We start from the raw sequence: 16,718 nt of genomic DNA, 5'->3' as shown, positions 1-16,718 counted from the left end.
ATCACAAATAGAAGGTTCCAGATTGTTATTATTAGACTGTGAATATGAATAGCTTGTTATTACATTAGGTTGACAGAGATGCTGTTAAGTGAACGACGAAATGTATTTATTTTTTTAGGTTGTTTTTTGTGGCCTATATATTCCTCAGGAGTCGTTCAATACAGATTTTATGTAATCTGCAAAAACGAATGGCTAAGAGAGGTGAATCTGCATTGACCACATGACATACAGTGACCATACTTATATAATTAAAAGTGATTAATATGATAAAATAAGTGATTCAGTCGTTCAGTAGTTACTATTAGTTTTCGGTTTGTACAATTCCAACTATGACTGTAAAATAATTGCAAACTTCAACCGGTTTTAGACGAGAAACTCAATAATTCTAGATACTACTTGATGAGTAGTCATTTAGTTCTGTCCTAATGTATGTTAGTCCTATTACTATATAGTAGGGTAATAAGACCCGAAATCACTCAAGAAACAGGAGCAAAGGTGAGCTTTGTTATTAAGTTCTAGATAATAAAAAAACTATTTTCACTGAGTTCTGCAGATTACTTTTTGTGAGCAACAAGGAAGGTGAACTAAAACGATGATTTACTCAGCCAGGTGGCTACATAACAAACTTTATTGATGATTCTATATTACTTATAAAGACTAACCAACATGAGGTTAGTTAATGCGTAGCAAATGATCTATGCGAGAATATCACTTTCACAACAGTTCGGTTCAGACTTAAGTAATTGAATGGTAACGTATTCAGCAGTGACGCCAAATAATGCGAACTAGAATTTTTTTGTTAACATCATTTGGTTTAAGACGAGATATCCAATGAACATCAGTTCCAACATAATACCGAATTCACATGACGGAGAACACTACAAGATCATGCATGGAGAGCAGCTGACAGATACATTCCAAGTGGAGATCAGTGTCAGACAAAGCTTCTTACTCTATCCCTCTCTCTTTCTTCTGATAGTTGACTGGATTATGAAGACCTACACATCTCACGGGAAGCACGGAATATCATGGATAGCTTAGATACAGCTAGAAGATCTGGACCTCTCAGATGACCTAGCTCTTCTATCCCATACACATCAACAAATCCAGGTGAAGACAGCCAGTATGACATCAGTAGGTCTCAATATATATAAGGGAAAATGCGAGATCCTGTAATACGAAGTGTAATATACAGTGAGCACCAGGGAACTCAAACTTGATAGAGAAGCTCAGGAAGAGGTGGAAATTTTTACGTACATGGACAGCATCGTCGATGTAAAGGCATGAATTGCTAAAGCAAAGGAAACATTCCTACAGTCGAAGAACATATGGAACTCCAAACAACTGTCAGACAACATGAATGTCAGAATCTACAGTGAGAACGTCAAGATATTTCTATTGTACGGATCTGAAACTCAGAAAACGACCACGACCATCATCACAGTAAACAAGTACTTATAAAGAATTGTCTGCGTGAGACACTCAATATCTGTTGGTTGGATACCATCAGCAATAACTCACTATGGGAGAGAAAAAGCAACTTCCAGTTGAAGAAGAAATCAATAAAGGATGCTGGAGGTGGATAGAATATACATTGACGAAATAATCAAACTGCATCATGAGCAAGCCCTGACCTGTAATTCCAAAGGGAAAGGGAGACGTGGCAGACCAAAGAATAAATTTCCACAGGGATTGGAGTCAGACACCAAAGGAATGAGTAGCACTTGAAAACATCTGGGAGGGATATCCTATGACAGAGTTGATTGGAGAATCCTGATCGGTGGCCTATGCTTTCAAGAACATTAACAGGCATAAGTAAATAACTGTAAGTTTCAAAATTTCTAACTCTAAGTTGAAGGCTTATTATGATTATCTTGAGTCATTCAACAACTAAAACACTGCCTTGAAAATCCCAGATATGCTAGACCATTTTTGATGACTGCTTTCTTAGTAACTCACAACATTTTTCAGTGCAGTAAAGTATTGTCTCTTAAGTTTTGCCTTCATTCATAAAATAATACGGTATCCACAATAAGTATAAATCAAAATATTAACATTAACAGACTTTACAGAAGTCGTCAACCAAAAAGCATTAGAGAGAATGGCAGTTAAGTTAATATCGCACAAAAAGAGCGGCGTTGCAATTTTGAACGAAACCTTTTTCGATTAACAATGTAAGATGAGCAAAGTGGATGAGTGAGTGCCCAGTGCTACGCATCCTTGCAACCGCTAGCCGGCTTATGTCAAACACTTCTCAACATATAGATAGATTTGAGCTTCTTCATTTCTGACTTCTGATTTGACTGGGTCGGTATACTTGGATTAGAGAGATGTTACGTGTAAAATTGTTGTCAAACTATCAATACCTGTGGCATCTTTGAACTCAGCTGTTTGGCTGTATTCTACTCAGTCTACTGAAGAGACATTGCCTGTTCTCTCAGAAGATAAATTGTAATGGAGACTGGCCAGGAATATTATTTGGCAGAATCTGAAGTTCAGTGATAAAAAATCATTTGAACTTTATAAAATTGTTTGCGGACTTTAAATACCAGGCAATATTTTGTTGTAACTTTCTGATATTGCATGAAGTTTCACTTGTCTCGTCTCTATAACTACGTTTTTCTTTCGCTGGAAATTGTTTTCATCATCTAGGCAGGCAACTATGGTTCTCTTATTCGACTGTTCGTCATCATCCCTGGCAAGCTCGTAATTAAGAGTTAACATCAGTCAAGCTAAACTTATTCCTATACTCTGTACATAGGCGAATGAAAGTTGAAAGCTGGTGGTCCACGTCTCTTGAAAACATTTTTAGCTTTTACAACGATACCATACAAAAGACCTTTACAACTTCACAAAATTCAAACTGAGGCTCGCATCCGTCTCAATCTTTCCGACTAAACCAAACAACCGTCTGAAGAAAGAGAAATAAAAGTTATTTTAGCAGAGTGAAGAACTTAGACTTAAGAGGTCTTTGCACTGATAACGTTTGAAATTAAACGGTAACAGTGCAGAATATCATCAAACAGAACCAGTCACCTGTAACGCTGATGGTGATAGCTCAGTAAAATGAGACAAGGCATTTTGTGTATCTCGTAAATTCGATTTTATCATCACCTCTGTACGATGATTCACATTGGAGGTAAATGGAAGTGAAGAGTGATCACATGGATTTCAATAAGTTAGAACATAATGGCAGTTGCATTGTGCTTCAAGCCAGGAACAGCTTGTTTAAGCTATTTGTGTAATCATCTGCGTACTATGGGGGAATGGATATGTGAACTAATGAGATGTCGGCTGAAATGTGAGTCATAAGATATCACATTATACGCAGTACACCGTACTCTAAGAGCAACGCATTCGCCCCAATCAAACTGCAGTTGTGGCCAGTTAGGCAGATAGATTTTAAAGTAGTGGATTCTAACTCACAACCGTGTAGGTTCTTTAACTATGTGTGATTTAAAATCGTTAAAACAATCACTACTAATCAAAAATGGACTAACAGAAAGTGGCTATGCGGAGTCAACAACAAATCCGTCCACCCACAACCTTCTAGAGTTCTAACTATCCTCAAACCTTGCAGAGCATCGTATTGCTGTAATCTGATAGACTCTCAACACCCCTCACGCGTCATCGCAGTATTTTACATTTACGAAGACAATATCAACCATATCCGTTAACTCAGCTCTATGTAGAAGTAACCTCACAGTCTTCATGTTCAATATCACTGGTGCTATGCCCTACCATCCTGATAAACAAAATCAGATAGGTATGGGTCACATACCTAACGCATACGTTTGTCAGGGTCACAGGCGATATCAAACTCTTTTTGCTTTACAACGACTATAAAGCTAATCTGTTGACTGTGATGAATAGATGAACTATCACCCTTGGTTTTGAGGAAACAATAGATGTATTCTCAGAAGCTTTCAATAGATTCTGTCATACTTGTCTTGTCAATAAGCTCAATCTGATAGGCGTTCACCAGTGATGGGCTGAATAATGTCACATCTAAATAGAGGGCTGTTTATGATCAGAGCATATTCCTCACTTTCACAGGCTACAGGATGCCTTAGCAGGATCCTCATGGTTTCATACTAAAACTTTTCTCTTTTTAATTTGTATGGATGAACATCTGCAACTACTGCTCGTTTTTGACGCCAAGGTTTGGAGTACAGTGTGAAACCAGGGTGACAGGTTAGAATTTCGAAGTGATCCGACTCAAATTCGAAGTTTTTCAGGTAACAATGAACATACATCCAGCACTTCAGAATATGAGAGTTTATGATATACTTCATTACCACATATACCCTTTCGACTGTCCTCCTCTAGACCTTTTACATATCAAAAAGTGACATAGGTTCTTTGGTATCCTTTAGCCTTCATCATATGCTAACTGTGAAAAGAGTTTTTAAAGAAAACGTGGCAATAGTGGCTTTGAAACCAATTTTTATCCGGTTAAAGAGTGGCAATTTTCACCTAACTTTGAACACTATTAGGTAATCACGTTTAGAGCACGAAAGCATAATGTTCCGTCCCTCAAAAAGATAAGAATGCCCTGACGTGTCCAAGAAACCGATCCACGGCACTGAGTTCAAGCAACAAATTCCCAGATTTCTGCCCTTTAGAGAAAATAGGCAACTCGTGAATGCATTCTTATGACTTACAGAGTCCTAAGCACTCCTGGGTATCCTCTAGAGTTTCTGGTTCAATTCGAGCAGGAGGCTATGGGCGATACCGGAAATCCGAGGTGCAATATAGAGAACTGGACTTTAGGCACACCGCCCTCATAAGTCTTGGGACTTGTTGTCGTCTAAGTCCAAGCCACCTTTTTAAGGAGTCCCTAAAGAGGGAACCAATTATATATTTAAGGATTTACAGTAGTACACAACACCAATGCACTAATCTTTCTCTTGCCTGAGTTCATCTCATATGAGAGGTGTCGGTAACCTTCTACCATTAAGCATAGGAGCTCATCAAGCGAAAACTGGGGAGCTTTGGAAGCAGTGAGATTATCTAGAGGAGAATACAACAACAGAAAAGCTGGGCAGAAAGCTCAGTAAGTACACAGAATGCACTTACATCTAATAGCGTGAGCGAGTGATAACAATCAGAAATAAAATGAGTCTAAGATTAGGACAGTTTGATAATTGAAATAAAAAACCGATAGTGAAGGGTTTCGAACGTATTACGCAGGACGTAAATCAAATCTTATCGCTACACTCGGGGATTGCTGTATGGCGAAGGTCAACATTTGTAATGTTGAGGTTTTGGACAACCCTGCTTCATTTTTTGATCCATTTAAGTTCCGTATAACATTCGAGTGTCATGAACCTCTGGATGATGGTGAGCCCATATACTTTTTAAATGATCACTAGTAGCACCAAATTGTGGAGGTTTAGTAGAGCTTTCCTTATAAAGGTAAAGACAAATTCATAGTTCAATGGGAAACCAGTCCTGGGAAATTCTATCACCACCTAGAGATCTTTTGTGATGTAGTAAGTTGTAAAGATCTACAAGTTATCCTACTACTTGAAGAAGTGCACGGAAAAAGTACTCGAAACTCAGGTCTGATGTTGACACTACCATCATTGTCATTAAAATATCATTAAAATAATTGTCTCAGGAAATAGCTTGTGTTTCTCGCATTGGCAGGTTCATTCCTCAATTCATCTTCATCTAGAGTAACAGATCATAATGAAATACTAAAAGGACAAGTTACGACGATTAAAGCAAACGGCCAGCTGTTATGCGTCTCTGTAATCTTCTATTCGAGCTGTTACCAGTTAGTAGTAATAACTGCTTCCCGCACCATATAAAAGGCCGTGTATAAATTAAATCCTATAAGTGATTATCTCGATCTTATGTGAGCAAGTAATGCAGCTAATCAAATGGAAATTAAGGAATTATTTCTGCCATCTAGGCATTATAGTTCCCAGAAAGGTCGCTTTTGTATCACTTCAGTCGCTAGGTCTGGTTTGTGGATAAACGTAGGACGCTTTGTATGACAACAATCAGATTAAGTTTGTGTATCCAGATGTTTTTGAAACTTTCGTAAGTATCGCTCAACACAGAACAGTAAGTGTTACTGGTTTTCCAAACTACCATTCCCTCTGACGTTGATGGTATCTGTAAACCCCGTTGTAATAATAAACCTGTTACTATACGTGAGGTCTTCCTAATAATGACTTGCATCCAACATAATTTGATCGTATGCGGTCTATGTTATGCACCTGTGACGCAACTAGTCCTCTGAAGCAATACATAATATCATATCCACATCTTACCTAAGGATTTGCAGTAGAATATAAACTATGGAAAGTCGAACTATAATAGGTCAACATAACTGTTGATAAATCATACAGAACTTAATCAGATAGTAGACAGTAAGAACTTCATCGAATAAGTAGGATATTCTGTGTGAATACTCATTTATAGCTACTATTGACCAGATTAATTTACAAGTGTAGTTTATGTCAGGTTAAAGTGAGTATGTACTGATTTCAACAAGCAATTGAAATCTAAAGTACTCAGGAGAGGTGAATGTCTTGGGTTGGCGCATCTGTTATCTTGGTTCTGTTTACACCTGACCCCCCAACCTTGATTAGTAAGGCAGTTTTTGGACCATTACTCCACTTGTCACCTGCTTGAACTAATAAGCTACACTTCATGGGGTTCAGATGCTGATTTAATATACATTCCATTCTCCAGGTTTGCGCAAATCAGTATTCCACTTTTAAATGTGATCTTTGGTAATTGGTTTTGTCTGAAAAATAAAATACTTCCACAATAATTCATATTACAGTTAGTGTTTTTTGATGGATTTAGATCTAGAATGGAAGTTAGTGTACGTTAGCAGCGCATACAACCCATCTTTAGACCAGACATTGGATTCCATCTTAGTTGGTCCAATTCCAGTTGGTCGTCATCAATTTTCTTTTGAGGCTAATGCTCCTGATCCAAAAATAATTCCTAATGAAGATATTGTTGGCGTAACAGTTGTGCTTATACAAGCTTTGTACAGAGATAAAGAATTTATACGTGTTGGTTATTATGTTAACAATGAGTACAAAACAGAAGAATTACGCCTTGAACCACCGGCTGAACCTCTGCTTAACGAAGTACGTTTACTTGAATAAACAGTTCTCTATTCTTGTTCATTTTCACGAGTGAAGTAATCATCTAATATGTTTCTATAGTAGTACAGATTTTTTACTCACTATCTGTAAAGTTGTCCCTAAAGGAAGCATCTTCACTCGCTTTTTTCTCTTGACCTACAAACACAGTATTACACAATTCATTTGTATATCAGATAGTCACAGATACCTAATTTCGGGTCCATGGTTTACTGTTTATGTTGCAGGTACTAACCATTCCACTTCTGTTTAGGCAGCTGGGCTATATCGTCACCTAGCACATACTTCTTAAAAGCCAAATACATTAATCTACCGAATAAATGGAATCCAGATACCCAACTATCATTAAAAAAATAACAAAAATGGTTGGACCAATCCTAATATAGGCTTCGGAATTTTTCCATGATCTTAACTTGTTCTGTAAGGATTAGTTACCTCCCATTTGAAAGTATGAGTTCAGAAGAAAGGTGCAGAAGATTGTGGGGGATTATGACTCAAATTTATGTGTATTCTGTTCCTTATCACAGCCAAAGTGTAATATTGCAGGATGGAGCTGGTACTAATACGCATCGAGCTAACTTCTTCAAGAGTTATGGCAGCTTGAGCCAACCCACATCTGTGCCAGGACTATGTTAATGATGTCTGCCTGTCCGAATCCCAGTTAAATTGTTTCTCACAGTGTTATGTTCATCGTCTCAGTCACATGTTTTAAAAGTGGACCACAGTCGCGTCTCCTTACCCGATAGTCTAACTAACATCCAAATTTTTGGGATGTCCCTTTGTTGGGTCTTAGCCTGTCTACTTAAACGATATAATCACTTGCTACAATCTCACTTGAGGATTTAGTTTTTCAAAAAAAGCCAGAAAAAACTTGATCTTTTCTTCATTGAGGATGTAGTCAGTGAAGTTGTTTGTAAAAATCGCTAAGAGGCAAAAGAGTGTATTCCTATCCTTTCGACTTCTTGTTGTTCTGTCTAATAGAGTAGTGCACAAACGACTACCAACTGAAACCCGGTCCTGGACTCCCACTTCTGCCTTTTCAACCAATACTATACATACACTTGCGAGACCATAAAGTGTTGCTAATGAGCCTCGTGACACGTGAAAGATGATTCGTCCTGGTTCCTTACGATGGACTGCCTTAGTAATTTCTTTACATGATTGCCCGGAATTGCCCATTTGACTTTTATTATTTGTGGTATAAGACTCATGAGCGGTGTGATCCAATGCCGATTATTTGTTGCTTCGGGTTGTCAGTCAGTCACAACGTGGAACTTCGTACGTGCGTACATCAGTTCGAGTTGCCATACCACATTACCACAGAGATACAATTGTCAATTCAAGTCCCATAGTTTTAGAGGTAGTAAGAGTATAAGCAGTAATCCGAAAGATGAGGGTTTGATGATGTTATTCAAGGAGTATAATCCAGTGAAATAAATTTGGAAAGAGAAAAAAAGAGACATGAAGAATTCAGAAGATTGGAATTTGGGAGAACACAATGAGTGGATGCACCTGCGTCATTGCAAACGATTTTGAGCCATGTTATCCAAGGTCTCTAACCATCGGTTGCTATCGTCTCGCGCATCCCAAACAGGAAGTCTACACCTACCAACATAGCTCAGTCCACTTGTCAGTGCCTTCGTGGATTTGTGCCACGTTTTGATCTGGCCGCTCATAGCTTTCTTCCAACCTACTACAAAATAAAACATCACACGTCAGGGCAGTCGGTGGTTGGGCATACGTAACACGTCCCAGCCATCTCAACCGATGAAGTTTCACTACTTCATCAGTCGATTTGCCATCCTTACCTAGTACCCGTTTCTTAACAACTGCATTACTTACTCGGTGGTCCCAGGATATACGAGCAAGGCTTCGAAGACACCTATGATCGAGAACTAGTAACCTAAAAATATCCTCTACTCTTATCGGCCATGTATCATTGCCATGAAATAGGACGGAACAAACTGCTGCACAGTAAACCTGTCCTTTGATTGGTAGACAAATATCTCGCCTACGCCATAAATGACGCAAGTTGGCAAAAGATAGTCGCGTCTTCTGTATCCGTGCTGAGATTTTGTCACACCAGACCACAAGGGCTGATGGGACTCCCAATATAAGTGAAACGGTCGACATGCTCAACTGCTTCACTCCCTATCATTAGTTCGGGTGCCGATGCAACCCAATCCTGAAGTAACATTTTACATTTCGAAGGGGGGGAATCGCATCCCGAACATGCCTGCGTTGTTGTTTATAGTGGTCAGAAGGCTGCATTTTGTCAGCGTCTTCACCAAATAGAACTATGTCATCGACGTATTCTAAATCAACAAGTAAGTCTCCCGGTAAAAGTTCAACTCCTTTAAATTTGGATGAGGGAAGTGTTATTTCTAATAGCACGTCTACGATGAAGTTAAACAAGAATGGGGAGAGTGGACAGCCCTGACGAACACCACTTGAGGTAATCAATTCTGATGACAGTTCGCCATAATCTCTCACTCAGCTAAGGTTAATGTACTTCTTTGGTACTCCTTTCAGTGACGAACACTACCATAGAACCTCACGATCAACAGAGTCAAATACCGCCTTGAGGTCGAGTAATACTACTATTGTGGGGCGTCTGAATGTGTGTCTATGTTCTAGGACCTGACGTAGAGTTAATATCTGTCTATGCAACCACGTCCAGGTCGAAAACAAGCCTGGTTTTCTGTAGTCTGCTCTTCACGAGCTTTGGTTAGGCGTCGAAGTATTATTGAAACTAATATTTTAGACACTATATTAGTCAAACTGATTCCTCTGTGATTGTCACAAGAGGACTTTTGTCCTTTCTTATAGACTGGCACAATCAGTGATTGGAACCAGTCAGATGGAGTTACGTCTAGTTCCCAGATTCTACCTAAGACCTCAGTCAATGGCACTGCTAGTACTGGACCTCCATCCTTAAAAATCTCAGGGGTAAACCTGTCAGGGCTTGCTGCTCTCCCTCGCTTCAGATTTCCTATAGCTTTTTCAACTTCGTTAAGAGTTGGAGGATTTACATTAACTTGCTATTCAGGACGACTGGGGATCGTGGGAAACCGAAGTGTGACTGAAGGCCAGTTGAACTGATCTCTAAAGTGTTCTGACCATCGATCCAAGCTCCTGGATTGAGAATGAGTAATATGTCCATCTTTTTCCGAGATAGTTTCGTTGACAGTGGGGTTCCTAATACCGGTTTCTTTAACAAGTCTGAACAACTGTCTGCTGTTGCTTATTGCACCTGCCTTTTCCATCTCTCTTGCTTTCGCTACCCACCACTGTTTGCGGTCATTGCGTAGGCTTCTTATCAGCCTGTGCTTAAGCTGACTCCGCTCTTCGTCATGTTCAGAGCGAGATGGGATGAGTTTTCGAGCATATATCAGTGAGGTAGATGCTGCTGAGATCCAGTGCTTCTCCCCAACCTTATGGCTTACCGTATTAGCAGATATCACTGCTGTTTCCACAGCCTTTCGGATGTCATTCCACTCTGCCCCGGGAAGGGGTATCACTTACATGGCTGTCTAACTGTTTTTCTAGTTGTTCCTGAAATATATTCTTAGCTTGCCTATCATTAAGTAGAATCCTAAGAGGTTTCTCTGCAGTGTCTTTCCTACGTCCAATAAGACTCAGACAGATACGTGCTCACACTAGAGCATGATCTGAATTTAAGCATGTGTTCCAGAATGAGCGTCAGTCTTCTATCGAGCCCCTCCATAGGTGGCTGATGGCGATGTGATCTAGTTGGGTCCAACGTTTGAACGAATTCGGGGGTCGCCATGTCAAAAGATGTTGAAGTTCTAGCTAAGGAAGCCTGTTGTCCTATTTGGCACAATGTTCGGACGTTGAAAGCTCCTACATGCAGTTTAGAGCGTGGTTTCAGAAGGCCAGGAATAACGTCCCGTGTACTCGAATCGGTTACCCTAGCGGTACGGGGTGATAAATGCACGTGAAAAGGGTTAGTCGAGGAGATAAGAGAGTTATTACGAGATGTAGGAAGGATTTCAATGTAACCAACTTGGTTTCATGTGCTGTCACGGGTATGAGGGCTAATATTACTTCTCGGCTGTCCACACCGTGGAAGGGTATTTCTTGAGACCTGAAAAGGAAGTTGATCTTAACGACCTGGGAGCGTGACCACAGAGCCCAAAGGACAACTGCTTGCGGCCTTTCACGCACTGCCTTTTTGTGGGAGGTTTTCGACGTGTTAGCTCCGTTCTTGAAAGGGCCTTATCGCGGAAGACGGAAGTCCGTGAGGTAAGGTGAGGTGTGACATTTTTAGGGTCGACTTTTTCTAACCCCTTCCTTCCTTGTGAGAAAGTAGCATCGCTGCAGATGCTGGTTGTCCTAGGGAAACACCTTACTGTTGTCACACCCCTCTACAGTCAGCAGTATGACTTCGCCCTCAGACCTTGATTTGCTGCTATTCGTATTACCGTTCTCCAATCGACTTTCTTGGTATGGTAGAACCTACAGGAACATATGTTCCAGCCAATATAGCTCGTTTGGGTCATCACGATAGACAAGCCTGACCACCACGTCAAGGTAGCAGCTACGGGTTGTAAGAACAAACAAGATCATTGTGTGGGAACTACGCAGAAATCAGCTTAAGCAAAATCCCCAAATTTCAAATATTGATTTGCCTTTCGAGTGGTGTGCTAGAATAATGCTTAAAGCAAATCAACTTTCAACCATTAGGTCCCAGGTTTGAAACCTGCACTATTTTCAGTCTTAGCAGTCGGGTAGCTTCACTAATGCTCATACCAGGAGTGGAATTTTCCATGGAGCTTTAAACCTATACTTGATAAATATGCTATATTATTATTTGATTTTATCCCAAATAAAGTATAAAAGCATCGTGTTAAATGTTTTCAGAAGACCTTCACACCTATATGAATTGCAAACATACTGCTATTTATAGTTTTGGTACTTTGTGATTATCAGTTAGTGGTTTCTGTTAGTTCCTGCAATCTTGGACGTTAAGTAATCATGACTAATTGAATGAGACTACACATGGCTCTTATACTATAATTATATTTTTCAACCTAAGTAGTAGTAATTTCTACACCCCAGTAACCAACTGTAGACCCACGTACTTAGTTTAAGGCACATAATGTAAGGTCCAATAATACCATGCAGTTGTCCAAATTAAATTGGGTGGAACCAGCGTTTGGACCTATAACTCAGCGATTGAAAGTTAAGCGTCCCGACCAACTTGATCAGTCAGTTCGGGACACTCCACGAACACAAAAGTAGGCTATATATATTATTCTGCAAGGTTTTTAATCTTCGGAATAAGGTGGGTTAAAATTTAAGAACTGCATATGTGAGACAAAAATATGATACTCATCAATTGGGAAATATAAAAACCATGCTTTCTCAGTCATAACCATGGATATGGGTGACAATTAGTTATTTTTTTTCACGATTTTTTGGTACAAAAGTTTAATTAGAGCTAACAAGAGCAACCCTAACAAATTGAAATATATATTGACATCTTCCGTAAATGCATAGAAAAGCGGAATTTATGATGTTCTATCTAAAAACCTTGTGATACTGATGAATAAAATAACGATTTCTGATTCTTGATATCCCTATTCTTACGTAAAAAACGAATATCCAGTATCTAACCTAGTGATGAAACCTCAACATTAAGGTTCGAAGGACATTTAATGATTAGAACTGCTTTCAAAGCACATAGATTGTTTGTACCAAACTAAAACTTTTTCCTGGAAGTTTTATACAGTAAGAGTACACATAAGTTCTGAAATCCAGACGAATTACTTTGCTTATATAACCCAGGCTAAAAATTATTATTTATTACTCACTATCATGGCTAAAACCGTAGACAAGTATGATCTTGAGACTAAAAAGGCTCTACAAACTGCAGTTTTCAAATTATGCTCTTTGACCTATCAGATGTATTACCATAAATGATCTTGTTGTTTGATCCATGTCAGCAAACACAGACTAACTGGTTGAGGTCCTCAGGACTATTGTGAACAACGTTGAAGAAGTTAGGTGACGTTGCTCAAAATCGGTCCCAATGGCCCAGATTCAGTCGCTCGTTGTGTACCTCTGGATCCCAGGTTCCAAAACCATTTTATACTTTGTTACCCCGATAATTTATTCTTTCTTTTTGAACCATATATTTAATACCACTGATTCTACTATTGCTTTGCTATTCATCTTGAATATTTCATCTTACGGTACTGTTGCGTGGCAGCTTGAACTAATGCAGGTTTGTGCCAGGCTCTCCGTTAATTATGACTGGCTGAGTTTACACCGTGTATTACATATTTTCTCGAAGAGAACGTAACTATTTTTCTATAAAAAACAATTTTAGTCGTTAAAAGAAATTTAAAGCTATGGTTTCACTATTTTATGTCTTCAACGTTCGACTTCGATAACATTCAGTTCCCATTCAATGATTATCTTCTATAATCTAGTACACGAACTTGAAAGTGATTGGTGGTTTGCGCTATTGCTCTGAATAATTGGTATCTCGAGATGTGATTCTTCACTGTTGCCCTAATTTCGAATTATATGAAGTTGAAAACATGTGTTTCTTTATGTTTTCTGCCAGGATACTTCTGGCATACATACGAATTGCACACATCTATGTCTTACACTATTTTAAATTCTAAAATTTAGTCAACATAGTCCGCCTTTGTACAAACCTTTGACCATATCGCCAGCCTCTAAACCTGAAGCTGAAAGTTTTGGCCGAGTTAAACATTTTTGTTCGTATCAACGAACTAAGTGACAAAACCATGTCTCAGTAAATTCTATACTTAGCTTTCAATCATCTCTCCAATCCTTACTTCACATATTTTAGACAAGTTAAGTAGCTTAATAGACGAAAAGGTTTTTTTTTCAACAACATCAACTTGTTGGTATACTGACTACTTTCTTTTGAGCCGCTCATTTTGTAATGGTGTTTTGTTATTACCTTTCAAACAGCCGATGAGAAATTTAGTTGTATTAAGGAATTCATTGTTATCACTGTCAGATCAGGTTCACAAATCTTGTTGAAAATTTTCAAAGTTCATCGGGGAATATCTTTGTAAAGACCGTATATGACAGAAAATGTTATACACACTCCATACATTGCTGTTGGTAGTATGAACACCGACATAAACAAGTTTATACACAGACTGAAGCTAATTCATAAGTTACTTGTATTAGTACATTGTGCCGTCAAATAATATTAACTAAAACCCGAAAGGTGATATCAAAGTAAATGGCACGAAATAAACATTCTCACTGTTTTCTGCTTATGACTTGCCTAGTTGATGCGATGTATCAACAAGTATTTAAAACAAAGAGCCTACAAACTATCGATTAATAACTCATAGTACGGTGTGATGAATCAAAGCAGTTTATGGATTAATGGGTCAGTATGTACTCATTTACCAGGAGATTATCAAATAAATTACAACTGCTTTTGCTGTCCTATCAGGATGAAGATTTTCTAGCTAGATATCGCTTCACCTGGTGATAAATTCAGTACGATATTGAATAGAAAACGTTTACCAGTTCCGTATCAACTACATACTTTCAAAGTATCGTTTTAGAAATTATTGTCTCTCTGTGGTTCCCATCATTTGACTGTTACCAGCCCATTACATAAGCAGATAACCGAAAATTGATATCTTGGCTTTTGTTGTTGTCATTACGCTGTTAAAATGTATGAACCCGTGTCTAGTAATATGCTTACTTAAATTATATTGATAAGAAAGCTTTCCTAAAATGATGTGGTAAACAACCGTTCCAATTGTTTGAATTCTATTTTTTTTTATTAAGTTCTCATGAATTTATCATAATTTCCAGCTGGAACGACATATAATAGCTTCAGACCCTCGTGTTACTCGCTTTCCAATTGACTGGGGTGATGGTCTCTTAGATGGGTGTCCAGAACCAGAACAGCCTACAGAAGATAACGAAGAGTCTAATTTACTGGGTAATGAAGAACAAGTGGAAAATATTTCTCAACTGGATCAGGAAAATGAGGATCAAAATAATAAATTAGACCCATCTAACTTTTGTGAAGGCCAGTCTGGCGTACAGTTTATAGAAAATGCATCGTGTATGCCGCTCCATCCTGTCCAGTCATCAACTGTTCCTGTCGACACTTTTTGAATTGCTTGATAAACGTTACTTTCAAGATTGCATTTTAAAACAAACTTTTATATCAGAATTTATCACACGTCTATGATGATATTGCTGTTGTATGTTCAACTCGCTATACTAGGTATCGCTCTTTTTTATGCCTACAAGATTTAATACGTTTTACACTTTTTTAACTGTACAACTGTTCGATGTACCTAATAGCATTCTAATTTTATTCCTTTGCTTTTCAACCATATTGTGAATAATAGTCTGTCTGTTACATTGTTGAAATACTAGAAACAGTAGACAACTATATCGAATAGAATAGGCTGTAAACCTGTAAGTTATAAATGAAAAAGAATTCGATAGTTTTATTTATTTTTGTATTGATGTCAAGGACAAAAAATAATATATAACTCCTGGCAAAGGGTGGACAGGTCACAACACTATCAACCTGAGTCCATTGACAAGTGATCTGAATCATTTAGGAAATGATAAGCTTCCTAATTGAAGTAGTTAATTTATCCTCAATTTGAAATTTGAAATATTTTGTCATATAACACAAAATCGACTACATTAGCGTATTGTCTTAAATATAAGTCTCTTATTACTGAATACCTGTCATCTGTCTTCACACTTTTCAATTGCTTCACTATTGAAGGGATCACTACATTTACTCTTGTCATTTAATTAATCTTTTTAACCATTATGTTAATGTGAAGTGTAGCAAGTCGACGCGGTCCGTACACTTTATACCTATGTATCTGCATTGTAACCCTATTCCCATGGATCTGAAGGTATGATATGTCCAAACGTTAATTTATGGGGTACAAATTTAGATCAACTGGTTTCGTAAATAAAATGTATCTTCCTGTCCAAGACAGATTAACAGTAAAAACAAATTCCGTTTCTTACTATCTTACCTGTATCTGTAAAAACTAGTGTATTTCTTTATTTGAACACATAAACATTGGCACAAGGGGGTACAAATACATACGCGCCACACAGTATCAATGAAGTTGTGGAGTGCGTATAATAAAAGAAGAACAACAACTAACAAAAATTAGTGTATGGGAGTGAAATAATAACAATAGTGAGGGAAAAATTCGGTTAGAAAAAATTCTTTCAGTTAAACAAGTTACGTTCATTTTTTATCAAGAAAGTTATAGTAGGATCGCTACTGGCTTATATTCTGAGTTATGTCTGATAACATCTCTAGGATCCCAACCAGAGAATCGTCAAAGACAAACAGAAACCAGTTCTGTAAAGCTCTCTTTCATATCACAACACCATGTCATACACTGACCACCTCTCCGCTTTTCCAACCGATCCCACCATCGACAAATAATGCACGACGAGGAATTCTCTGGGACGACATTCGTAGAACATATCCAAGCCACCGAAGTCGATGTTTCAAGATAGTGACACTAGTTGAAGTTTCGTCACTTTACCCGAACACGCGTT

General features: G+C 38.3%; 1 protein-coding gene across 1 annotated transcript; it reads left to right on the top strand.

Annotated features, from left to right (window-relative positions):
* The first annotated feature begins 5,207 nt into the window (after positions 1 to 5,207).
* On the top strand, positions 5,208 to 15,488 carry Smp_033020 (putative anti-silencing protein). The gene is made up of 3 exons (XM_018788710.1): positions 5,208 to 5,343; positions 6,826 to 7,118; positions 14,976 to 15,488. The coding sequence occupies exons 1-3, from the start codon at positions 5,235 to 5,237 to the stop codon at positions 15,282 to 15,284; spliced, it is 711 nt and encodes a 236-aa protein (XP_018654225.1). The 5' UTR covers positions 5,208 to 5,234; the 3' UTR covers positions 15,285 to 15,488.
* Positions 15,489 to 16,718: the final 1,230 nt, after the last annotated feature.

The sequence above is a fragment of the Schistosoma mansoni genome, chromosome W, assembly GCF_000237925.1.
Source record: "Schistosoma mansoni strain Puerto Rico chromosome W, complete genome".
NCBI lineage: Eukaryota > Metazoa > Platyhelminthes > Trematoda > Strigeidida > Schistosomatidae > Schistosoma > Schistosoma mansoni.
The sequence above is the reverse complement of the archived record's forward strand: the minus strand, read 5'-3'. Positions and strand labels throughout refer to the sequence as shown.